Raw genomic sequence first — 26,462 nt, 5'->3', positions numbered from 1 at the left:
AACTTTGCATTCATAAATTCACGTGAAACCCAAAGATCTTGGGAGAAAAAGCATTTGCTTCCATTCTCCATTAATCACAGCCATTCTAACAAGTCACTGGCATGACGGAGCTTTGAGAGAGGTAGATGGTGAAGCAAGGTGTTGAAGTGAGAACTACGTATGTACCCAGTATGTTTTGTTAATTATATTTCCCTCCAAAGATTATGTCCAGATTGGGAGCAGAATGTAAATTCTTAATACATGGATTACATTTAAAAGATGATGAAATTAGCTATAGGTTACACCCAAGGAAGTCAGTGTATACCCCAAACACTGATAAGCCTTCAAGCATCCCTGATTTAATTATACACCCAAAAATGGCTGATGCTTCAAGCAAAGTATTTTAATTAGCCTATTTTTCTTTAATGCATTGTTAGCACTGCAGTTTTGAAATAGTTTTATTGGAATGGTTTTAACGGTCTCTACCAGTGACATTCAAATCAATGTGGAAGCTTTTAATAGTGATGAGCTGCTAAAAGAGGCCATCACCCACGTCTTAGAGGCCATTCCAACTTATGGAATGGAGAATGGCAAGTCAGGTTGTTCACCTCTACACTAAGGAATGGGCTTTTCCCATTCAAGTCTCAGTTGACAGAAATCAGAACAAAGCCATTACCTTAAAGTTTAACTGCTCACCGACTGAAAAGGTTAATACTCATATTTATAAATAGGACCAATAGTTGATCCAAGCTGCAGTGATAATAGAGGCATGATAATTCATCACTGCACTAATGCCCGACATCCGTTTTAGCTGCAAAATTTTGCCGAACATTATAGGCATGCCAGAATGTGTGGTGTCACTTGCAGACTGCCACCAGCAATCCTTGGGTTTGTTGCTTGTTCACACAGATGACACACTTCACTATGTGTTTCAATATATGTACATAATTTTCTCCTCAGGAGAAAAAAAATAGACCAATTTGTTTTAGATGTTTATTCAGATAAATTCAATCCAATTTACTGTACAAAGTTTTGGTCTTCCCAAATGAAGGTCAAACAGTTTCACGACGTTCTCTTCACCCTGCCAAGATAGAGGAGCATTATGATGAGGATTTTAAAACGTGGAGGCAGTTAAGAACAAATTCAAATGAAATAACAATCACTGAAGGTGATCAATGCTGCACTATGTAAACAATATATGTTTGTTTTTTTCTATGGAATTGAATGCTTTGAACTCATTAATCTGAGGTTATCAGTTTTGAGAGACTTTTCCCACTGAAACTTCCTGTGATTACGTTACATGTTCCCAGAATTGGGAGTCAAATAGTGAAAATACATCACACACTCAATGGGTAAGACACTCTTTGTTATCAGCACTGGGACTGTAATTTAGTCTTGGGAAATATACAATTTAGAGAGAAAATTGAAGCAACACATTTCCACGTAGGCAACTTCTGATGTTAACTTGCCCCAAGCACATCCCAAAATAGCAGAGCTTCCAGGGGAAAAATGGGGTACTGTTCACACCCTCCATCTGAGGTGGCCTTTGTTTCTATAAATTTATACAACCTTGTTCCAAATAAAATTCAAAAACACAGTATTTGTAAGCTTTTAAATCAGCTTTCAGGATTCACAATTCAGAGTACGCTCGTTATGTGCCATGTCATAAGACATGGGTGATCATGGTTAATGACCATGGTTGCTCTTGGGAAATTTTTCTACAGAATAGGTTTGTCATCGTCTTCTTCTGGGAAGTGTCTTTGTGAGACTGTCTGCCTGGTGTCAATGATCGCATAACCAGGAATTGAGATATACACCAGCTGCTCATGCAACCATCCACCACCTGCTCCCATGGCTTCACGTGTTCCTGATCCATGGTGGGGGGGGGAGGGGGCTAAGCAGGGGAAAGGAGCAGTGTCAGTGTCAACAGTGCAGATTATATTAAATCACAATGCACTGCTCAAAAAGCTGAACTTTGATCACTATTTTTCATCAAACAATGCACTATAGTTTGAGACACAGGAAGCACAGGAAAGCCACGAAGTCTGCAATACTTTGCTGATGAAGCACCTTTTATACCTGGAGACAAGAAAATACGTCTCTTTTATGTTTGCTTAAATTTCTAAAGTGCATAATTACAAAAAGAGCAAGTTATACATTATACATATTCTTTACATTTTGTAAGGTTAAAAAATTTTACATAAACCCAAATGATAGCTACTTTTTAAATATACAGGGTTACCAGCAAGCAGAAACACCTCAAAATATCATCAACAATACTACAATTTTCCTATGTTCACTTACATCTCCTTTCAAGCTGCACTAGGATCATATTCTTGTATGCTCTACAAATTAAAACATGTAAATGGTGTTGTATAGTTTTCTGTGAGCTTAAGAATAAACTTTTGTTGATCCAAGGAAAATTAAAACTACAGGTGAAGGCTTTTATGAAATCAGTTCCGCATCATTTATGTAATTCTGAATACTTGATTACTTAGGAACCTTTAACTCCTACCTTTCTACTCAAGGTTCAGAGCCCTGACTAACTTACGAAAATAAATGGCAATTATCATTTTCAAAGAAACAGCCTCACCATAAATAATAAAAATATGCAAACGATATCATGGATACTACTGTTCCATAAAAATAAAATGCTCATAGTAATCACCACCACATCAGACATGGCAGTTGTTTGTTGTTATGTTAACTTTATTACTGGAAATTTTCCATTTTACTTCTTTGTTTTGGAATAGGTTTCTGTTCACGCACCCTCACTTTCCGCTGCACTTCTAAACTGAGTCACAAACAGTTCCATACTTCTGGGAGCCCAGCCAAGCAAAGTTGCTCTTTACCAAATCTGCACTATAATTATCTGCAATGGAGCAATTCTGTTTATAAACTACTCATATCTCCCCACCCTAGCAAATTTAAACATTCATGTGAAGAAAACCTAGATCAATGATGTATGTGAACCTCTTTCCTGCCCTCAAAATTTCTCATTGCTTTGGTAACAAGAAATAGTTTCCCTGCTCCTGAGGATCACTATGTACTGGACTCAATTATCCTTTTTTTTTAACATTTATGAATTAACAATGAGCATTTTCCGCCAATTCAATGGATATGGTCATCTAAACCGAGGCCATTTTTTACTCTACCCTATGGACCTCTATCAGCAACATCAATGTACAAGGATGAGAAGCAGGACTTTTTTTTAAATCCCATTAGTGAGTAATCCATCTATGAAGCCAAATTTCAATTACAAAGGCATTCTCTGAGAACAGTAAATTAGTCACAGTTCAAGATCACAATCAAATGGTAACCACCTTGCTGTAAGGATCCACAGAACTAAGTGTATCACCTAGTGGCAGAAGACTGCAGTGCAGTCACACCAAGAAGCGAGAGCTAAAAACTGCAAAGGCACGCTGAAAACAATTACAAATTAATTATGACTGTAGCATCGAAACAGTGATTGTCTGCCTCCCTCTCGGTCTGGAAGGAGTGATATCTGTCTCCCCCTTGTTAGTGAGAGACAGCCCGAGATGTTGAATTGTTGGAATGAACGGTTAGTTTTTGATGGACTGTAGACCATGGTCTCTCTTTAGGGGGCCTTGCTATCGTTTGCATGGTGGGTGGTGGCAATGATAATGCTTTAAGCTAGAATAAGTGGGGAGAGGGGGGAAGGTGGAGGGTTGCTGCTGCTTGTGTGTGAGGGGGCAGGAGGCTTTGGGGGGGGGTTTCTTCTGGTTCGAGGATGTCTGCGGAGTAAGAATTTCAGGGTGTATATTGTATATGTTCTCTGATATTAAATGGAATCACTGATATCCCTTTTGAAGGCTTAATATACAGTATGCAAGTGTGTAAGATGTTGATGTTCAGGGGTTAATCCTGAGTGACTAATTACATTGGAACTTGAATCGTAAAGCACCCAAGATGTTCACTTCCGATCACCATTTGACCACAAGATATGGGAGCAGAAGTAGGCCATTTAGCCTATCGAGTCTATTACGTCATTTCATCATGGCCAATCTAATTTCCCTCTCACCCCCAATCTCCTGTCTTCACCCAATATCCCTTCACGCCCTGAGCAATCAAGAATCTAGCAACCTCTGCCTTATATACACCATATCACTTCAAGCCAATTCACAACCACCCCACAGACTCCTCGTCCATTCCTTCCAGTTGGAAGTGCCGACTCAAAATCACAGTTAAATCATGTATGAAATGTGATAATGTTGGCAGCCACACCTCCTCCAGAGCAATCAAGGATGTGTAATTAATGCTACTCTTGCTGGTGACACACAGATCTTAAAAATAAAGATGGAAAAACATTATATCGTTGTCTCTCGTGTTGGATCCCTTTCTGCCTACTTCAGACCCTCAGCCTGTCAGCTCAGTCACAGTGCTGTCAAACACCTCTTGATAATGGATACTGAAGTTCATTCCCCCACATTCTGTTTCCCTGCTACTTTTAGTGCTGTTCCACACACAGGTCATTTGTTTCAAACACAGAAGAGGAGGAACTTCTTAAGCCGAAGTGTGGTGAATCTGTGGAATTCGTTGGCACAGGAGGCTGCGGAAGCCCAGGTCACTGGGTGCATTTGAGGCAGAGGTTGATAGGTTCTTGATTAGTTAAGGCGAGAAAGGATATGGAGAGAATGCAGGAGAATGGGGTTGGGTGGGAAATGGATCAGCCATGAAGAAATGGTGAAGCAGACTCAATGGGCCAAATGGTCTAATTCTGCTCCTATGTTTTAAGGGTCCTGATACATCAGCTGAAGTAGAATAGGTAGTAGGAAGAGGTTTTCATCAGTATTTGACCTGATGAAATGAGTTACTCAATTTTTACAACACACAAGAAAACCTGGACTGCAGGTCAAGATCAACAAAACCACTGAAACATATTCATTATGTGAATTAAGTTCCTTACCCAAAAGTCCAGCTATTCCAGTGCCTTAACAATTGCTTCATTTGCTTCTATATTAATTAAGGCTTCAGCCCGTTCTACCTCATTAGTGGCAGATAAAAGTTCAGAGTTCGCTTTTTCCAGGTTGGCCTTTGCAGCCTGAAACAAAAATTCAAAAATATTAACTCTTCGATACCTCTTTGGTCACAATTTTTTGCGAGGTCTTGTTTGGAGAAAAGGTGAGCATGTATCACTTAACTTTTAACATTCGTGATGGAATTGTTTAAAACAGCAACACAGTCCTGACTTTCATGTAATACCTGCTGCATCTACTTTAATTTTAAAAGGTGGTCCAATGATCTGTTAAATTGGTTTACACAAAAAACAGAAAAATATATTTCAACTTTATAACTGCAAAATTATACTTTTTACTACTTTGTGAAGACTCCAATGCTAAATTGCATTATGGCCAATCAGCAATAGTTGTATACGTAAGGTATTCGCATTTAATCCTCTTTAAAAATATCAGTTTTAAAAACTAATTCTGTACACAACCATCACAGCTTCCTTCTCCCTCAACATGATCTTCAAGTTTGAGAGGAGGACAAATTTATTTGGATATTCCAAAGATTCAAGAGAACCAGAACTGGGCACTGCTGTATTGCTAACAGCCGTGCTTAAAAATATCTATGAACAGGGTACAAATGTGGTATAACAAGGATAAACGTGTGGTTATTCATTTCACTAAGGTAAGCAGAAAGGCAGAGCTTTATTTAAAAGGTGTTTAATTTATAACATTTTATGTACAAAGAGATTCAGGTATCTTTGTATACCAATCACTGGAAAACAACAAATGGTTAAAGAAAAACAAGGGGGAATTCTCATTGAAATTTATAAAATTACAATAATGGGCAACAGAAGTGTTTTCCTAGCATGGTTCAGTAAATACAGTAAGATCCTTGAAACTGAGATGAGGAGATTTTTTTTTACTCAACGACAGCAAACTAGAATTTGCAGCAACAAAGTTATGGAGGCCAAATTGTTGAATCTACTTGATAAGATTTCTGGACAAAAGAAAAAAGACTAAGGGAAAGTGAGCAGAGAATCACAGAGACTTATACAGCACAGAAGCTGGTTCGTGTAACTTGCCTCATTCATGCTAACCGTGATGCCAAGCTACATTAACCCATTATCTCTCATTAAGTCTATACCCCCTACAACTTTCCTATCTAACTGTATTGGTCATCAGTCTCCCATCAGCAATATTGTCTATCTAAGGCTTCACCCCATCATATCGCTGCAAGCTGCTCCTCCATAAATCAGTTCGTCGTGGTTCCTCAACACAACTTGCTCCCAGCCCCCATCCTTTTTCAAAGTTCAAAGTACAGTTATAAATATGTGTGGACCACATACAACCTTGATTCATTCTCCTGCAGGCACCCACAGGAAAATAAAGAAATGCAATAGAATCCATGAAAAACTACACATAAGAAAGGCAGAGTCTCTGAAAATGGGTCTACAAGCTGTGGAGTTAGTTCAGTGCTGAATCGAGTGAAATCATCCATGCTGATCCAGGCGCCTAATGGTTGGAGGCAACAACTGTTTCTGAAGTTGGCGATATGCGACCCAAAACCCCTGCCCCTCCCACCTGATGGTAGTAGCGAGAAGAGGGGTAAATGGGTCAAACACAGGCCCCATATTCCAGTTGGCAAAACTTACAGCTATTTCAGACACTATTGGGAAGCTCTTCCTTAAATTTCTTCTCACCAAGTTCAGAAATCATCTTTGAATCCCACTGATTCTTCCTGCCAATTCATTCCTAGAATCTTTGTAATACCAATTTTTTTTCATTCTTGTAAAGTACTTTGGATTATTTCGCTATTTTATCTTGACGATGTTAAGAACAATTATAACTGAGATAGAACAGGACAGCATAGTACAAGCCCTTTGCATAGATATCAGCTTTGACTGGACTGACCGCAAGACCAAGTTTGAAGGGCTGAATGGCCGAATAGCCCTACATTTCAGAAGGAAAACTAGAAACAGCCCTTATTCAGCATTTGATGTAGTATTCATAGCATCTGATTCCCTTACCTTAACTTCCATAAACACAGGTAAACTACAAGTAATTTCATAACTTCATAAAAAATTGAGAGCTGTAAATGGGCAGCATTTCACTAAAGGATAATTTAATCTGCTTTACTCAGTTGTGAAGTGTTTAAAACAAAAGACTAAATTCTCCAAAATTTCTGAATTTAAAGGTTTTAGAATTTTCTTCATCTTAAAATAAATGCACTTACATGCTCAGCTTCAGGTTCATAATCAGAAACATGAGCTCCATATTAAGGGAAGTGAGGGCAACGGCATTATGATCATCTTGAGTCACACAACTTGATATATCGTAAGTCAAATTACACAGAATAGAATTGGCTCAGATCTCATCAGCACAAAAATAAGCAGTCATCCATGACGGTGGATGTGTGAATCTCTGGCAAGCTGTTCAAACTAATTGCCACTTGAAGGCATCAAAGATAGGACATAAAAATTTCAAAGTATCGCTGCTCACCAGGACAGATTCAGAAATGACGTGTGTACATGTAGGTTACTGCATGGCCAGCTACGTTTATTCTACAATAGATATTTGTCTAAAAATAATGATCAGCATCCTGCGTGCTTGTTAAATCCAAAATCAACCAAGACAATGGAGCTCACAGCCATGTCACCCCAAAATCGTCGCCAGAAATTTACTCATCAAAGACTAGAGCACAGAAACAGGCTATTCAATCCATCTAGTCCATGCTGAACTATTATGTTACCTGATTCCATCGTCTAAAATTCATATCTTAGACCTCTATACCCCTCCCATCCATTAACCCATCCAATTCTCTCTCAAGCGTTGAAATTGAATCTGCACCCACCACTTACACTGGCAGCTCATTCCACACTCTCACCAACCTGAATAAAGAAATTCCCTCTCATGTTCCCCTTAACCATTTCACCCTTCACCATTAACCTGTGACATCTAATTCTATTCTCACTGAACCTCAGTGGAAAAAACCTACTTGGATTTACCCTATCTATACCCCTCACAATTCTGTATATGCCTATCAAATCTCCCCTCATTCTCCTACACTCCAGGGAGTAAAGTCCTAAACTATTCAACCTCAAGTCTATAACTCATTCACACTTTTCAACATTTGGCAATTTGGAACAGAAGTATGAATCAATGTTTTTGTTTATTTATTTACTTTTGAGATACAATACAGAATAAACCCTTCAAGCCCTTCCAGCCGTTTTGCCCAGCAACACCCCCATTTAATCCTAGCTTAATCACAGGACAATTTACAGTGATCAATTTAACCTAACAACCAGTACAGCTTTGGACTGTGGGAGGAAACTGGAGAACCTGGAGGAATCCCACGCAGTCATGGGGAGAATGTACAAACTCTTTAAGGCAGCATTGGAATTGAACCCGAGTTGCTGGTACTGTAAAGCACTGCACTAATCACTACACTAACATGCCGCCTACTTCTCTCTAAAGCCAGAAACAGGAAAACGATTCTCACAAATCAAATGATTTCTTAACTAAAGGTTGCTGGAAAATATATTAGAAAATGAGATTAGACCTGCTCATCTGGTTAGCTTATCTCTGCACTTCAGTGCAGCTCTCATCCAACAAATCTCTGGAGAAGGCAAGCTAAAATATTTTTAAAAAGCAATATTATAGTTCAGCATGTTTTCATTAAAATTATAAATAACTTCATAAACAACTCTTTCCTCTAAATTCTTTAAACATCTTTGGTTAAAGGTAATTCTAAATTAAAACTTGATTTAACTACTGATTTAGCGTCTAGTTTTCTAGTTGTTTTAGTCACTCTTCCCTTAATCAATAACATATATGATCTAGTTTTACGACATATCAGTAAAAATAAAGCCGATAATGAAATAATAGCATAATCTAAGTCTAGAATCTTGGTAGTTATTTCTCATCGCTTCTTTTCAAACATAATAATAAAAATAGAAAATTAAATTGATGTTCATCATTGCTCGTTATGTGCTGTCTCATATGACGTGGGTGATCATGGACTTTCCATGACCATAATTGTTCTTGGCAACGGAACCGGTTTGTCATTGCCTTCTTCTGAGCAGTGTCTTTACAAGACAGGAGACACCAGCCATTATCAATACTCTTCAGAAACTGTCCGCCAGGCATCAGCGGTAACATAACCAGAACTTGTGATATGGACCAGCTGCTCATACGACCATCCACCACATGCTCACACGGCTTCATATGAGCATGAGAGAAGAGGGGATGGGGGTGCTAAGCAGGTGCTATACCTTACCAAAGTGTGACATAAAGGAAGAACCTTACAGCTCCTTTGGCAGAGACATAGCTCCACCCTGCCTCTCAGGTTCATCATATGTTTCTTAATAATGGGTCAACATGCACAATTTGCCAATCTAAACACCTGTAAGCTATCTAAATGAAACAGTTTCCAAATCTAGAAAACTAGAAAATTTACAAAATTGTTAGCTAATTTACAATATCAACAACTATTTATTTTAGCACCTACCGGTAAACATAAAATGCTATTAGAGGTTTGTAACTTTACTGCCTTATTTTCTTCACAACTATTTTGTTTTTATGAATCTTAACAACAGACAATAGGTACAGGAGTAGGCTGTTCGGCCCTTCGAGCCAGCACTGCCATTCAATGTGATCATGACTGATCATCCACAATCAGTACCCCATTCCTGCCTTCTCCCCACATCCCTTGACTCCGCTATCTTTAAGAGCTCTATCTAACTCTTTCTCGAAAGCATCCAGAAAACTGGCCTCCACTGTCTTCTGAGGCGGAGCATTCCATAGATCCACAACTCTCTGGGTGAAGAAGTTTTTCCTCAACTCTGTTCCAAATGGCCTTCCCCTTATTCTTAAACTGTGGCCTCTGGTTCTGGACTCCCCCCAACATCGGGAACATGTTTCCTGCCTCTAACAAGTTCCTTTCCTTTCTTTATCAGTTTACTCATTATACCTCAGATGTTACTTTCTTCCCCTACAGTGAATAATGCAAAGCAATCAATCATTTATTAATTTAATGTATCACTGCTGCACTTTTTAAGAAGAAACCTACATTGTCCTTTTTTTATATACAACTGAAAATGTCTTGATTCCGATTTTTCATGAAAGTCCCCATTCTCAAACATCTTTTGGCAACTATCAGCATTGCCTCTTTTTTTTTGCTTTTCTTTCATTTCCTATCATCTATATATATTGTATTTTCTACAAAGACAAGGGTTGGAAGGATGTTCAAAGGTACACAATAATTGCAAACTAGTCCTGTTTCCAAGTCAATTTCTCACTTCCAACAAATCAAATTTATTTGGGCATCAGAACTCATTCCTTAGCAGTATAAACTATCTCTGCCTTGCATCTGAACATGCACCCACCTTCCATCATTTTTAGATATTTCACCTATTAACAGATTTGCCTACTTCACCAAAAGTCTTTTATTTCATTGCATCTAACATTAAAGACCCACGCCAACCAAGACCTGCCCACTTCTCATTACTATTAAAACAGAGGAGCTACAGAATCCTGAAGGCACACTAAACTTTTAGGAACAGCTCCTTCCCTCCACCATCAGATTTCTGAATGGGCCATGAATATCATATCACTATTTTACTCTCTCTTTTTATATACAGTATTTACTAACCTCTCCGAACACATTCTTCGTTCTCCTTTAGTCCTTTACTTCTTCCACTAACACCCCCCAGCTACTTACTTTATCCCCTCTCCCCCACCCAGCCATCTTGCCCCTCAACTAGTTTCACCTATCACCTGCCAGCTTGTACTCTTTCCCATCCCCCCACCACCTTATTCTGGAATCTATCACTTTCCTTTCCAGTCCTGATGAAGGGTCTTGGCCCTAATGTTAGCTGTTTATTCCTCTCCATTGATGCTACCTGACCTACTGAGTTCCTCTGGTATTGTGTTGTTCTGGATTTTCAGCATCTGCAGAATCGTTGTTAATATCCTTCTATGCATTGCATTGTGCTGCTGCCACAGAACAACTAATTTCATGACATATGTCAGTGATAATACATCTGATACTGAAATAATAATCAGAATCAGGTTTAATATCACCGGCATATACCAGAAATTTGCGATTTTTACGGCAACAGTACAATGCAATTTAATGAAAACTTAACTACAGTTTAAAAAATTATATATATAAGTAGTGAGGTTCAATGTCCATTCATAAATCTGACGGCAGAGGGGAAGAAGCTATTCCTGAATCATTGAGAATCGTTATCACCCAAGTCTAGAACCTTGCTAGCTATTTCTCATCTCTCATAATAAAAACCCTCAGGCCTAGAGTGCACAAATATTTTTATTTGCTATCTACAGCTCTCTTGGGAGATGTACATAGTAAACAACAACTACTTTTACTCTACATGGAACTATTGGTTCAGACCAGACAAGTCCTATACAAATTATTGGAGCTTCTGTGTACACTATCCTCTGCAAATACTGAATTCCGAGACTAATTCTAATAACACGGTTTCTAAGATTTGTTACTAACCTGCTGACAGAGATACAAGGAGAGATTGTCAAAGAACTTCTCAAATCATTTATGGAGGATATCAACACCAAAAAAACCATTTTTTCCCCTCACTCAATGTGGTAGTGAAGGTGAATTTTCTTTATGCACTGTATACCAGTGGGCTTTGGAAGCTCAGGTACTACACTCAAATGTGAAGATGATAACACTATTGGCTTAAAAAGATACAATGGCATGCAACTGTGTTGATGGACCAGTCCACTCAGGAGCATCTACAATTGTATATAGATTACAAATGCAAACATTTACAAATGTAAACATTTCAAGTTGTACCGGGGAGAGCATTCTAACTGCATGCTTTAATAACTGGTATGGAGGGGCCACTACACAGGATTGGAAAAACCTGCAGAGGGTTACAAACTCAGCCAGTTCCATCATGGGCACTAGCTTCCCCAGCATTGAAGACATCTTTAGAAGTCGAAGACTCAAAAAGGCAGCATCCATCATTAAGGACCCCCAACACCCAGGACATGATCCCTTCTCAATACTATAGGACTCTGAAGACACACACTCAATGTTTTAGGAAGAGCTTCTTCCCCTCAACCATTAGATTTCTGAATAGATAATGAACCAACCCAAGAACACTATCTCACTATTTTTCAACTCTCTTTTTGTACTACTAATTTAATTTTTAAAAAGATTTTTTTAATATAATTTATAGTTTTGTGTATTGCACTGGGCTGCTGCCACCAAACAAGATTTCACGACATGGCAGTAGCATTAAAACTGATTCTGTTTTTGAGATTTTGAAATGACAGACCACGCTTGAGCTTGTATGGCCTATAGGCACTTACATATTTTACATATTAAAGGATGTCAAAATGCTAAAGGGGGGGGAATAGAGGGGACAGGGGATTGGTGGAGGGAGATGGGTGCAATTCTACTTATTCAGTTATAGATGGGTACAATCACATATCATAGAAGTCCCAATACATAGACAAAAAAAGTCTTAGCACAATATAGCTGAAGAATAATTCTGCCTGCCAAATAGAATAAACACCCAGATAGAGAAATCTCAAAAAATACTGTCAATTCAATAGTACATTAAATAGTCCTTGACGGTCCCTCTCTCCTTCAGTGTGCTGGCTGAGTCAGTTTGTTCATAAATGAAAACCTTGTTTAACATAATTGTACCTTTTTTTTTACTAAAATCAAAACTTCACTAGTTATTTTAGAAGTGCAATTGCGAAGGCACTAACAATTCTAAATCACAAAGATTCAAGACCAAAATTAAACATCACCATCTTCAAATGCGCTTTACACATAGAAATTAATAAAAGTAGGCTATTCAGCTGATGCTTGATCTCAGCTCAAAATTTCTGCAATAATTCCATATATTCTAATATCAAAAAATCTATTAATCTGTATACTCATTGAGATACAGCATGGGATAGGCCTTTCTGGCCCTTCGAGCCATGCCATCCAGCAATTCCCCAACTTAATCCTAGCCTAATCATGGGACAATTTATAATGACCAATTAACCTACCAACTCATTATAGTCAGCAGCAGGAATCTATCATACTTCGAAACTAAGCCTCTGCATCCACCTCAGGTAGAGAGATTTAAAAAAAAATCTGGGCAGAACAGTTTTTCTTCTGTACTGAATGACTAATCTTTCATTTCAAGACGGTGACCCTGACTCCAGTCAGAAGAACATCATTTTTGTTCTCCAGTTCCATAAGAATTTTGTTAAATTCAATGAGATTACCTTTCATTTCACTAAGTGCTGACAGGAGAGAACCAGTCTGTTTAGGACAAATCAGCACCAGGAGTCAATATGGTAAGCCTTCTATGCATTCTATTTCAAGTATGACGTTAGAGAGACTGGATCTGCATGCAATATTCAGAGTGCAGTCTCACCGAGGTCCTATATAACTGCAGCAGAAAGTCTTTACTTTGGTGCTCAAATTAGAATTGAAATTGGTTTATAATTGCCACATGTACCAAGTTACAGTGAAAAGCTTGCCTTACATACTGTCTATACATATCAATTAATTACAGGGCATTGAGGCAATACAAGGTAAAACAGAGTGCAGAATAAAGTAACTTCATCAGAGACAATCTTCCTGCAACAATCACAGAACCATAAAGTCCATGCCAAACCATTTTCCTGCCCAGTCCAATATATCTGCACCCAGACCACAGCTCTCCATACCCCTCCCATCATATACCTATCCAAACTTCTCTCAAATGTAGCAGCTGAAATCATACCCGCCACTTCTGGTGGCAACTCGTTCCACACTCTAAGTTCCCTTTGGGTCTCCTTAAATATTTCACCTTTCACCTCTAGTTTTCATTTCATACAACCTCATGGGTAAAAGCCTGCATGCATTTATCCTAAGTATATCCCTCATAATTTTGTGTATTTCTATAAAATTACCCATTATTCCTCTATGCTCCAGGCAAGAAAGTCCTAACCTATTCGACTTTTCCAAATTCAGGTCTTCAACGTCCTTGTAAATTTTTTCCAGAGTCATTTAAGCTTATTGATATCTATCCTGTAGGTAGGTGACCAAAACTGAACACAATACTCTAAACTTGACCTCACTGTCTTACAGAATTTCAATATAACAGCCCAACTTCTGTATTCAAAGCTCTGATCTACGAAGGCCAACGTGCCAAAAGCTCTCTTTAGGAAGCTATCTATCTGTAACAAAACTTCCAAGAAATTATGGATCTCTTAATGCCAGACCCCTTTGTTCTACCATACACCTCTGTGTCTCACTATTCACTGTGCAAGTCCTGCCCTGGTTTGTCAAAGTGCAACAGCTCACACTGGCTTGCATTTTAAATTTTCTCTGTCATTTTTTAGCCCATTTTCCAGTTAATAAATGTTAACATATCATCTACTTTCCTTATTATTTTATTTATTATGCATGGAGTAGACCCTTTTGGCCTTTTGAGCCATGCCACCCCACAAACCCATATAACCCGGTTTAAGATGGCTCTGGTGAACTTCAGTGACTTTTGGCTGGTGGCCAATGAAACAGGCAAAACAACTAAATACTTTGTTAATCACTCTATATATGTGTTTTTTTTTGTTTCTTTGTTTCATGGCTGTCTGTTAGATGATATACATATTTGGAACCCTAACCTAATCATGGGACAATTTTCAATGACAAATTAACCTACCCGATACGTCTTTGGACTGTGAGAAGAAACTGGAGCACCAGGAGAAAACCACGGATTCCACAGGGAGGACATACAGAGACTCCTTACAGAAAGGTTCCAGAATTGAACTTCGGCATAGCATCTCGCAAACTAGTAGGCAACCGTAGCACCCTACCTGCTATGCCTGTAGGGTAACATGCAAGTTTCTTTGAACATCAATGCATTTCAATCTTTCACTAGTTAAGAATACACTGCCAAAGCAGAGGAGCTCATATTTTTGCCCATTACATTCATCTCCCATGTCCTCATCCTTTAACTTTAATCCCAAAGCACTGCATCCTCAGAACTGTGATCATCTAGTCAGCAAGTAAACTTGTACTTACTGTGACATCCAGGTTCTCCAGAGCTGTTGCCTCTTCAGCTAAAAGCTGAACTGAGGAGTCTGCATTCACGGTCACAGAACCACTACTCACTGGAAAGGAAAAAAAACAATACATTTCAATGCAATGATTTGATCGATTATAATTTCTAGTGATTTGTCTTTTTCTTCCTATAGTCTAGTCATTAAGCATTTTACCTTCAATATGGGATGCATTCTTAAACTTTTTGCCATTTACTATCACATAATTGTACCATTTAGAACAGCATTTTGACCTGCCATCAAATCATTAATGATAAAAAAAAAGCTCACCACAAACTAATTCTAATATATGCAACATAAGATAATTAGCTTGTGGGGACATTTACCATTCTAGTTGGATTACTGAGGCACATGTCAATTCTATTACATATGCTTCGACCATCCAACTAGAATAGTAAATACTCCAAAAAGACAAAATAAAAATTGTACACTCGGTGACTACTTTATTAGGTACGCCAGTACACCTCCTTGTTAATGCATATATCTAATCAGCCAGTCATGTGGCAGCAACTCATGTATAAATGCACAAAGACATGGTCAAGACGTTGTTCAGACCAAATTTCAGAATGGGGAAGAAATATGACTTTAACCATGGCATGATACTTAGTGCCATACGGAGCAGTCTGAGCATCTCAGAAACTGCTGACGTTTTGGATTTTCAAGTACAACAGTTTCTAAAGTTTACAGAGAATGCTGCAAAAAAAAACCTCCAGTAAGCAGTGGTTCTGTCGGCAAAAATGTCTTTGTTAATGAGATGTCAGAATGACAGGCTGATTCAAGCTGACGGGAAGGTGGCAGTAACTCAAATAACCCTGTGTATCAATAAAAGCGTGCAGAAAAGCATCTCTAAAAGCACAACTTGTTGAACCTTGAAGTGGATGTGCTACAACAGCATAAGACCACACCGGGTTCCACTCCTGCACCTAATAAAGTGACCACAGCGTGTAAATAATACTAAGCGTATCAAAGCCGTCAAAATCAACAAATCCCGAACACGTGGCACTCCAAAACTGTAATTTGCATGGAGTGCAGGAGTGAAGTATAACTCAATGCTAAAGATGCTAGAGAATCTATCCAATGAAAAATGGCAGGAATATGATAATTCAGCTTCTTTTAATTGCTTCAATTTTTTTGATTATTACATGTGGTTAATTCATTAATTTTGACATATTTGAGAGATTTCAGTTTTAATGCTTCTGAAGCTTTAGAATCAACTTGGTGCAGGGAAAACATCTTTGCCAAAGATGTGTTCCCTACTGTTCCATGGGCAAAGCATGGGAGATTCTGCAGATGCTGGAAACCTAGGGCAACACACGGAGGAACTCAGCAGGTCAGGCAGTGTCTATGGAGATAATAAACAGTCAACGTTTCCTCAGGCTGAAACCCTTCATAAACTGTGGCCCAAAATGTGCCTGTTTATGCCGCCTGACTTTGAGTTCCTTCAAAGTTTTGTGTATATGTTACTTGCACTGATCAATTCAATTTACAACATTGGAAAAGGCTGTCATACATGGCTTTCACATTTAACATCCAGAGTTTATTGATCTATATGTTAACACCAGGAATCCAAAGTACAAAGTTATTTTTCCTTTGTGAATAACTATAGATGGCTTGCCACATTGAACAAGTTGAAAATGAGGGCTGACTTGTCTCAATATTCAGCCACAAAGGAAGCAAAAGGTAACATTCCTTTTCTACTAATACAAATGTATTGCCCAGTTAGCAAAACCAAAAATTTACTGATCTACATAAATCAAAACCTCTCTGGAATTGATCAAAAGAATTTACTATTCATATCATATTGACCACAAGACATAGGAGCAGTATTAGAATATTTGGCCCATTGAGTCTGTTCCACAATTTCGTCACAGCTGATTTATTATCCCTGTCAATCTCATTCTCCAACCTTCTCCCCATAATCTTTGACAGCCTTACAAATCAAGAACCTATCAACCTTTGCTTTAACTATATACCCAATGACTTGGCCTCCATAGCCGCCTGTGGCAATGACATGTTTGAACGATGCAAGCTCAGTAAAGATTAAAGAACATTGAATGGCATAAATCTGAATAAAATTAATAAGGAAAATATTAATTTTGTTCAAGCCCACCCCTTCAAATGGAATACAGCTAGAGGATGCGAGTTGCCAGTTATTAATTAGAAGTCCAAGGATAGGTTCATTTTCAAAGATTCAAGGGAGGTAGTCAAGTCAAATCACTTTTTATTGTCATTTCAACCATAACTGCTGGTACAGTACACAGTAAAAACAAGACAACATTTTTCAGGACTATGGTGCTACATGAACAATACAAAAACTACACTGAACTATGTAAACCAACACAAAAACTACACTAGACTACAGACCTACCCAGGACTGCATAAAGTACACAAAACAGTGCAGGCATTGCAATAAATAATAAACAAGACAATAGGACAGCAGAGGGCAGTAGGTTGGTAGTCCGATGACTTGGGGAAAATCTGTTACATAAATAAACAGATCTGAATCTGTTACATAAATAAAATGATCTGAATGGCGGCGTCTCAGATTCCGTCCGTTTCTGTACTCCCGCCGAGTATTTCGTTGCCACGGATGTAGTCCAATTTAATGTCCATTGGAGAGCAGAATGGACGGGAGAGCCGGCCGGCTAGGGCTTGCTTTTTTCCTGGCACAGACTCCTGCCCACTCGCCTCGCTTCTGCTTCCTCATACACCACTTACAACTTCCCCACCTCCGGCCACCGGCATCAGGCGACTCCGAGGACTGCAGGCTGCATACAACCCTGAAATTTGTCTTCCCTACAGACAGTCATGAAACCAAGAACAGAAGCAACCTATTCAAAGAAAAACATCAACCTCCCCCACCCCACCACATGCAAAACAAATTTCAAGAAGGAGCTAGATTGCTTTCAAGAAGGAGCTAAATAGGTATCTTATGGCTACTTCCGCACCTATTGTCTATAAATCACGCAAAAAGCAACAAAAATAAAAACAAGCCAAAACACAGAATATAAAACACAAAATCAAAAGGCATATTTCAGTTCAGTTTGGTGTACATATCTACAGGCCACACCAATTCAAAAGTCACCCAAAAGTAGCATCAAAAAAAGAACAACCCGAACTAGAACACATCATAAACCTGAATCAGAGTCCAAATCTACAATCCACGTGATTAAACCTTGCTCCCGTGCTTCTACCAACAGAATCGAGAGAGGGGAGAGAGGGGAGGGAGGGGAAGGAGGGGAAGGAGGGGAGAGAGATAGATATCACTCGAACGCAAGGACATTCCCTTGGGAGCAATGAGCAAGAGAGAGAGAGCGAGAGCCCACCACAAACAGACACCTTCTTCGGCAGCAGCAAGTGGCTGGTACACCGTGCTGAATACTCGCTCACCCTCCACGCCTGCCTCGATGATTTTAATCTTCCTCAATGCTTTAACCAGCAAGAGATGGAGACAATCACAGGCCCAAGCCCCATCTCCTGGCTTCCTAGACTCCTTGAGAATTTCTAGACAGCTCCTTCCTTTTACATCCTTATCATCACAGCTATCCATTTTTGTGGAATACATTAAGCACAAATCAGTGTTCCTGGTTTTTTTATATAGGCATTTACTCATTTAGCTCTGATTACTCTGCAAGTCATTAATAATTGAACATTTCAGTAATTATCAGCCTCCAATTCAAGCTTTAATAAGTCTGATACTGAAAATTACTGCACATAAAACTACCATTTTTTAAGACATCCCAGCAGATCATCCAGTGAGCTTTTAGTTCAAAACTGAGGTTTTAATAATTAGCTACCACATTCAAATAGGATAAATTCCCCAGTGGCAACTCGAGTATTTTTCACGTTACAAGCAGAAATAATATAGCACAGAATAGAGAAGAAGAAGAACAATTCATAAATTGGGATATCATGGCTGCATGGCAGTTAGCGCAATGCTTTACAGTGCCAACGATCATTGATCAGGGTTTAATTTGCATGCTGCCGGTAAACAGCTTGTACATTTTCCCCATGACCTCAAGGGTTTCCTCCCTCATTCTGAAGATAGATGGGTTGGGGCAAGTGATGTGTGCATGATACACTGGCACCAGAAGTGTGGTTGCAATTGCATAATCCTCACTGACTTGATTTGATGCAAACTATATATTTCACTGCACGTTTTGGTATATATGTTACAGATAAAGCTAATCGTTAATCCTTGAAAAAAAAGTTTTTCCCTTGAACAGGATCTTAGAAACTTTAACAGAGACTGTCATTCTAATAATTCGTTGGTCAGTCACTTCTACTTTTTGTCATCATTACTACTTATTAAAATTCATGGCATCACTTTCACCATTTCTTCAAGGGGAATGATCCAGTTCTTGAAAACCAAACAAGAAACATAAAGAATCATTTTACTTAGGAAAAACAAATACTGCAGAAGCTGGAAATCAGAAGTAACACTCTGTTGAAAGCTCTCAGCAGTCTGTACAAGATTGGTGGAAAAAGAACTGGAGTTGTGGTAAAAACAGTCTTCTCCCTCCTCCCTTCCTCACTCTGACCTTTTATCTCTTCTCACCTGCCTATCTCTTCCTCCTGGGTCCCCTCCTCCTTTCCTTTTCTCATATGGTCCACTCTCCTCTCCTATCAGATTCCTTCTTCTCCACCTTTGACCTTTCCCACCCACTTGGCTGCACCTATCATCTTCCAGCTAGCCTCCATCTCCCCCCCTTCCACTCTGCCATCTTTCTCCTTCCTTCTCAGTCCCAAAGAAGGGTCCAAAACAAAACCGACCAAAATATCAGCTGTTTATTCATTTCCATAGATGCTACCTGACCTGCTGAGTTTCTCCAGCACTTTGTATGTTATTCCAGGTTGACACCTTTGATGTTCTATTTGCATATTTTCTAGGCGGTTGGGATTAAATGAAACCTTGATAGTACTTGGGGAAGAAAAAAACTTTTTTGAAATTGAAATCATTGGCCATTTACGTTCTGTTTTGTTATTTTCCTACCTCTAAATGCCTTGATCAAAACAACAGACAAGAAAGGTCTGGTTACCAGAGGTCACGGTTCACAACTGCAGTGAAGTTATTGAACTAACATCAGTCAGAATGCTGGACTATTGATCCAGGCACAAAATTCAATCCACCACTGTAGCAGAGGAATTAAAATTCAAGTACTTCAATAAATATGAAATTTGAAAAATAAAGCTGCAGTCAATATTGATAATTATGAAGCTACAAGATGATAATAAAAGTTATCTGGTTCACTAATATTCTCCAGGGACAGAAATGTGTAGACCTTATCCATTATGGCCTATAATTCCAGACACTAAGCGGGTGACTCTTAACCACCTCCTCACTTAAATGAAAAAAAACTTTTATTTGGTTTTCAGATTTTAGCTTTTCCATTTTAACAGCAATAATTAGAACCAGTTAGATACCTTGAGAAAAGGAGACACCTGTGCACACACATAATGTTTACATGGGTCAACATTGCATTTGTAGCCACATGTAAAACCTTGTTTGCCAGTCAATGAGGTGCGCTGGATATTCACTGTCCAGGGATTTTTGCCTTTTTGCCGAGCTCAGCTTTCAAAACACAACAGGTGACACTTCTGAAGATCAAAATGTTGTTTTTCCACTAAGTTAAACTTCCAACCAATATTCTTTGTTTAGCTTTTTGTTGTAAATGGCAGCCAGTCTTCAGTTCTCAAATGTAACCGTGAAGCAGTAATCAGTTTGAAGATAAAAGCATAGCTTGCTGCCCCACAGCACTTGTGCTCACTGCTCAAGAATTGCAATAACGCAATGTGTTATTTCATTTGGATTGTTTCAAACTAGAAAACATTGGCTAAGTTTTTAGTTCAAAAAGAAACAGTATAAATGTAGAGAGCAATTCAGATATTTTAAGAATGGTCCAAGAACAGTAAGAAGAATGACAGAAGCACAGGGTGAACTAGAATCGATTCCTCTGCTTTCGATTTCTGAGACAGACAACTGGCCGCCTGCGAATAGTCACTTTTAGCTTGTAGGAATCGTACCTGTGTTTTGGAAATCCTTTGTGTTTTAAAAATGGTTTGTAATTTGGAAGTCTTTTATAAGATAAAAGAAATGTTTATTATTTATTGTAATGCCTGCACTGTTTTTGTGCACTTTATGCAGTCCAGTGTAGGTCTGTCATCTAGTATAGCTTTCTCTGTGTTTTTTTTATTACGTAGTTCAATCTAATTTTTTGTACTGTGTCATGTAAACCATGGTCCTGAAAAACGTTGTCTCATTTTTACTATGCACTGTACCAGCAGTTATGGTCGAAATGACAATAAAAGTTGACTTGACTTGAGATAGAAAGCTTTAGTGAATCTTAAATGTGTTTTAGGAATGTTGCTTGGATTTAAACCTGGAAATAGAAACATAGAAAGCCTACAACACAGTACAGGCCCTTTGGCCCACAAAGCTGTGCCGAACATGTCCTTACTATAGAAATTACCTATTTTTCTAAGCTCCAGGAGTCTCTTAAATGACCCCATTGTATCTGCCTCCACCACTGCTGCCGGCAGCCCATTCCACGCACTCACCAGAAGAGAAGATGAAAGCCCTTAACTCCGAGTGGAGTCATCGTGATGGCGTTTTTTAGCAGGCTTTCTTATTTTTACAAGGCCGAGTTGCTAGCTTGACACTCAACCCAGCACGGATGGAAAGCGTGCAAGGGAGCTGGATGTATCTGAACTCGGGAGCCTTCGCTCCGAAGTCTGGTGCTGAAGCCACTATGCCACCAGCAGGCATATGCACTCACCAGTCTGCGTAAAAACCTACCCCTGACATCTCCTCTGCACCTACCTCAAAGCACCTTAAAACTGTGCTCTCTTGTGTTAGCCATTTTAGCCCTGGGAAAAAGCTTGCAATGAAACAATGTGTTTACAAGACTACTACAAAACAAATGTGATCAATACAAAGACAAGTATTGCACAAGGGATACAAATTTATGATACCAATGTCAAGTTGATTCAAAAAACAGCAAAAGATTTGTTACCACAAACTAGTGTAAATTGTCAATAATTTAGGCAATCTGCCGTAGTAAAAATGATATAGTAAGTTTTTAAGTTCTGAAATTGCATTTTCAAGTTATCACTACTACAAAATCCTAATTTAACATACCAAAATACTTGTTCTGTCCACCCTCCTCATCAAAGACAGTGACAACTCCAGGTTTTAGGACCTGCAGCGTAGGCACGTGAGCTGGTAGAATACCAAAGCTTCCAGTCAGTGTTGGTACATCAACTTGTTTAACACTGGCTTCATTATAAAACACCTAAGCAAAACAAAATTAACAGTTTAAAAAAAAATCCAACACAGTTCAACATGCTTTCCCCAACAATTCAAAACCTTTGTTACATCAGTTTTGTTTTTAAACTTTTCAGGCCCACATTTATTGCCTGCCTCCAAATGTCCTTAAGAAAGTGACAGTGAGCTGCAACCTTGAATCATTAGTGAAGGTATTGCCAAAGTTTCACTGGGTAGGGAGTCCTGGGATTTAGACCAGACCAACAAATGACTTCCAAATTAGGATAATAAACTTGGCGATAAACCAGAGGTGCTGGTGCACGCACCACCCTTGACCTTCTTGGGGAAAGGGTTCATATGTTTGGGAGCTGCTGATAACAGAGCCTAAGTAAAGGCAGCGTCTTTATAGAGGATGCATACCACGGCCATAGTGCATTAGTGCTGAAGGGGATTAATGTTTAGGGTGATAGGTGGGTTGTTAGTCATTGGTAACTGATTTATTATTGCCACGTGCACCAAGATATAGTGAAAAGTCTTGCTTCTCATGCCGTCCAGATAGATTATTCCAAACACAAGTATATTGAAGTAGTACAAAAGACAAAGTAATATCACAATGCAGAAGTGTTGGTTACAGGAAAATGGAGCACAGGTAGACAAGTAAGGTGCAACGACCATGAGCAGGTAGACTGAGAAGTCACTGGCACTCACCACAATGACAATGGGGGTTTCCAGTAAAACGGCAGCACATCTGGATGCAGCAGCCTCCCCAAGACCAACCAAAGGTTTTTTTTGTCATTTTTAAAACACCTTTTTTTTTAATGATCACAAGATAATGCTGGACTTCAAGAACTTAGAAGTAGCGCAGGCCTACTCCATCAGCATGCTGCTTATTGGCGGAGGAGCATGACTTGGTGTGAGCTGTGTTACTATCTACTACAGAAGACATCGAAGTCGGTGTGCACTCTAACAGTGAGTGATTACCTTGGACGCTTCTCTCGTGATCACAAAACCTTATTGAGCATTGTTAACGCAAAATACTGCAAGTCCTTTACCATCGCTTATTGGCAAGGTAAGACTGCAGGAGAGCTGCACGGCTTTGGCTGTGGCGAGGAATAGGTCTCAAGCGGCAGGCTTGCCTGTTGCAGAAGCCCAGGCGAGGAGACACCAGCGGCAGTGTAGCGCAGCATCAATGCCCCTCCCTTTGGAGCCGCTCTCCAGAGTATGTCGGAGACAATAAAAGCTGGAGTGTATGAGCTTTTCTGTCGACTACTGAGAACTGCACCATCAAGTTACAGGTATGTCACTCAGGGACTTGGGCTGGGCTATATATATATTTTTTTTGTGTGACTATGTTTACTGATATCTTATATGTGCTGTATGTACCTTGTGCGATGGCCAATTGTTGGTACTATGTTTTGCACCTTGACTCTAGAGTAAGGTTGTTTAGTTTGGCTGTATTCATGGGTGTTCATGTATGGTTGAATGACAATTAAACCTGAACAAGATGTGCAGTTTCTGACCTGCGGTCCAGCATATACTCAAGATTGTTTAATGTTATTTCAAGTACACAAGTGTAAAGGAGAACAAAATAATTGTTACTCCAGGTCCAATGAAGCACAAAAAAAGATAAAGCACACAATAAATATAAATACACAAGATATCTTATACACATAGTTTGACTGTATTCCCATAAAGTGATGCTAGGCACATGAGTGCCTGGTCATAAGGTGACTGACAGGAAATGATAAAGTAGTGGTGGCGGGGGGCGTGGAGGGATGGATTAGTGGCCGGAGGTATTGATCAGCCTTATTGCTTGGGAAAACTAACAGTTTTTGAGTCTGTGGTCCTAATGAGAATTCTATGTTGCATCCTTTCTGATGGGAGTGGGACAAATAGTCTATGAGCAAGATGGGTGGGATCCTTCATGATGTTACTGACCCATTTCCAGCATCTTTCCGTATATATGTCATTGATGGTGAGTAGGCTGCTGGGGGTGATAGCCGGGAGGTTTTGACTATCCAGTCATCAGTCAGTCCTGACGAAGGGTCTTGGCCCAAAACGTCGACAGTGCTTCTTCCTATAGATGCTGCCTGGCCTGCTGCGATCCACCAGCATTTTGTGTGTGTTGCAGTGTAGAACATTCCTGTCTTCTGCAGTTCAGTTTCCGTACCATGCAGTGATGCAGCTTGTAAGGAAGCTTTCCTTGTTATGATTTGCATTAAAGAATCAAGGATTAACTTTATTCACCATAAAGGGACTTCCTGTGTGCCACAGTGCAGGTTCTGTGATGCATCATACTAAGATGCTCTCTGCTGTATATCTGAAGAATGACGTGAGATTTGATGTGCACAGTCCAAATCTCTTCAGCCTCCTCACAAAGTAGAGGTGTTGATGAGCTTTCCTGACTGTGTAGGATGTGATCTGGGACCATGAGAGGTTGTGTGTAATATGTACTTCCAGGAGTTTGAAACTGCTCACAGTTTCCATTGCTGTGCTACCTATGTGGTTCAGTTGGCTTCTTATCCATTTATGTTTTTGGAAGGTTCATCATTCTGTGCCATTATAATTGCCAAGGACAAGTGATGTCAGTCTCCTGATGGAGATGGTTATAAATATGCAAACGTATATACATACAGAACAGCAAGCTTCAAAAGCAACATCTAAACACAGCTAAAGCCTTCCGTTGATCAGGGACAATTACCGACGGTGTGTCCCATTTGTCTATCTGATATGCAAGCCAGGGATGTGGGACATGGAGAGCAAAATGTTGCCCAAGATGTAGCAGGATCCACTTCTCCCCACAGCTGATGAATCCAAAGGAACCCAGAGACCAATACAGTTTGGCACCAGCAGCCTCTATCTACTGCAGTCCCAAACCTGTTGGAACTCTATGCATCAATATCACAAAAAGACAAAAATGAAGAGCAAGTTAATTACTTCAGTACTTCAGGGATCAAATAGCTGACAGAAGTTACTGTCGGGATGACAAAATGAAGAATGATCACATTTCTCTAGAAGCAAGATCAGAGAAAGGAAAATTGTAAAAAGGAACATAAGGTTCTTCACCTGAATGCATGTAGCAACACAAAATGATAGATGAAATGGTGACAGAAACTTAAATGGAGAACACCTATCAGCACTTTAGGCAGAGAGTGGTGGATTTTTGATTGGTAAAGGGGTGAGAGTTACATGAACGAGAAAATAGGCTTAGGAAATTCGGCTGTGATTGAAAAGTGAAGCAGATTCTGCTTCTATAATGTATAATCTAAAAGCACGTCGGATAGGATGGGTGCCTCTGCAATATATAGAGGATCGATTATCAATCTTAAATCAAAGAACTGGATGCAAATAAAACACCTGTTATGAACCAGCTCCTCAAATTCCCCTAATCTTCCCTGCTCCCCCCAATCCCCTAATTCTCCCGTCCCCTCATGCCCCAGGCCCGGGTGTCACCCCCGGCGCTTGGCCGGGGCCTTCAGCCTTACCTCAGTCGGAGAGGCGAATGTAAAGGACATCTTATTTGCCGAAGCCGATGCCGGCTCGGCATAACCCCGAGCAAGCACGGCCCAGGTCCGGGACACTGCCCTGGGGCGGAGGAGCGAGCAGATCCTGGTGGGGAACATGTCCGTGAAACCGGCCACAGAAGCAAGGACAAGTTGATACCCAGACTGCACCGCAGCCTCACGCATGCGTAAAACGACGGACGGCGCGAATCGCACTCCACTTCGAACTACACTTCCCAGAGGGCTCCTCAGCCTCGCGCGTGCGTAAGACGGACGTCTCTGGTCACGCTCCGAAAAGAACTACAGCTCCCAGAACTGCAGTGCGAGATACCCGCCGACGTGTTTCCGCGAGGTTGATTCTGCTTTTATTTCCAAGGACGCTGAGTATTCGCGGCGTTTTCTGTTGATGTTTCAACATTAATAGGCTTTGGAGAGGGTGCAGAAGTTGCTGTCTGAATTAAAGAGCCAGGGGTGGTAGTGGCAGATACATTAGGGACTTTTAAGAGACGTTTAGATAGACAGACAGGCGATTCAGATTTATTACTGTTCTATGGAGTATCGAACACCGGTACAGGCTCTTCGATCCACAATAATGTGCTCAACAATTAATCTAGTAAACACCTGGCCAACTAAACCAGTCTCTTTTGCGTACAC

The 26,462-nt window shown here is 39.7% G+C and overlaps 1 protein-coding gene across 1 annotated transcript; it reads right to left on the bottom strand.

Annotated features, from left to right (window-relative positions):
* Window positions 1-958: 958 nt before the first annotated feature.
* atp5f1d (ATP synthase F1 subunit delta) lies at window positions 959-26,023 on the bottom strand. The gene is made up of 5 exons (XM_073068269.1): window positions 25,791-26,023; window positions 22,180-22,333; window positions 15,004-15,092; window positions 4,907-5,041; window positions 959-1,060 (listed from the first exon to the last, which is right to left on the bottom strand). The coding sequence occupies exons 1-4, from the start codon at window positions 25,992-25,994 to the stop codon at window positions 4,919-4,921; spliced, it is 570 nt and encodes a 189-aa protein (XP_072924370.1). The 5' UTR covers window positions 25,995-26,023; the 3' UTR covers window positions 959-1,060; window positions 4,907-4,918.
* Between the last annotated feature and the right edge of the window lie 439 nt (window positions 26,024-26,462).

Source organism: Hemitrygon akajei, chromosome 16 (assembly GCF_048418815.1).
Source record: "Hemitrygon akajei chromosome 16, sHemAka1.3, whole genome shotgun sequence".
Classification (NCBI taxonomy): domain Eukaryota; kingdom Metazoa; phylum Chordata; class Chondrichthyes; order Myliobatiformes; family Dasyatidae; genus Hemitrygon; species Hemitrygon akajei.
The sequence above is the reverse complement of the archived record's forward strand: the minus strand, read 5'-3'. Positions and strand labels throughout refer to the sequence as shown.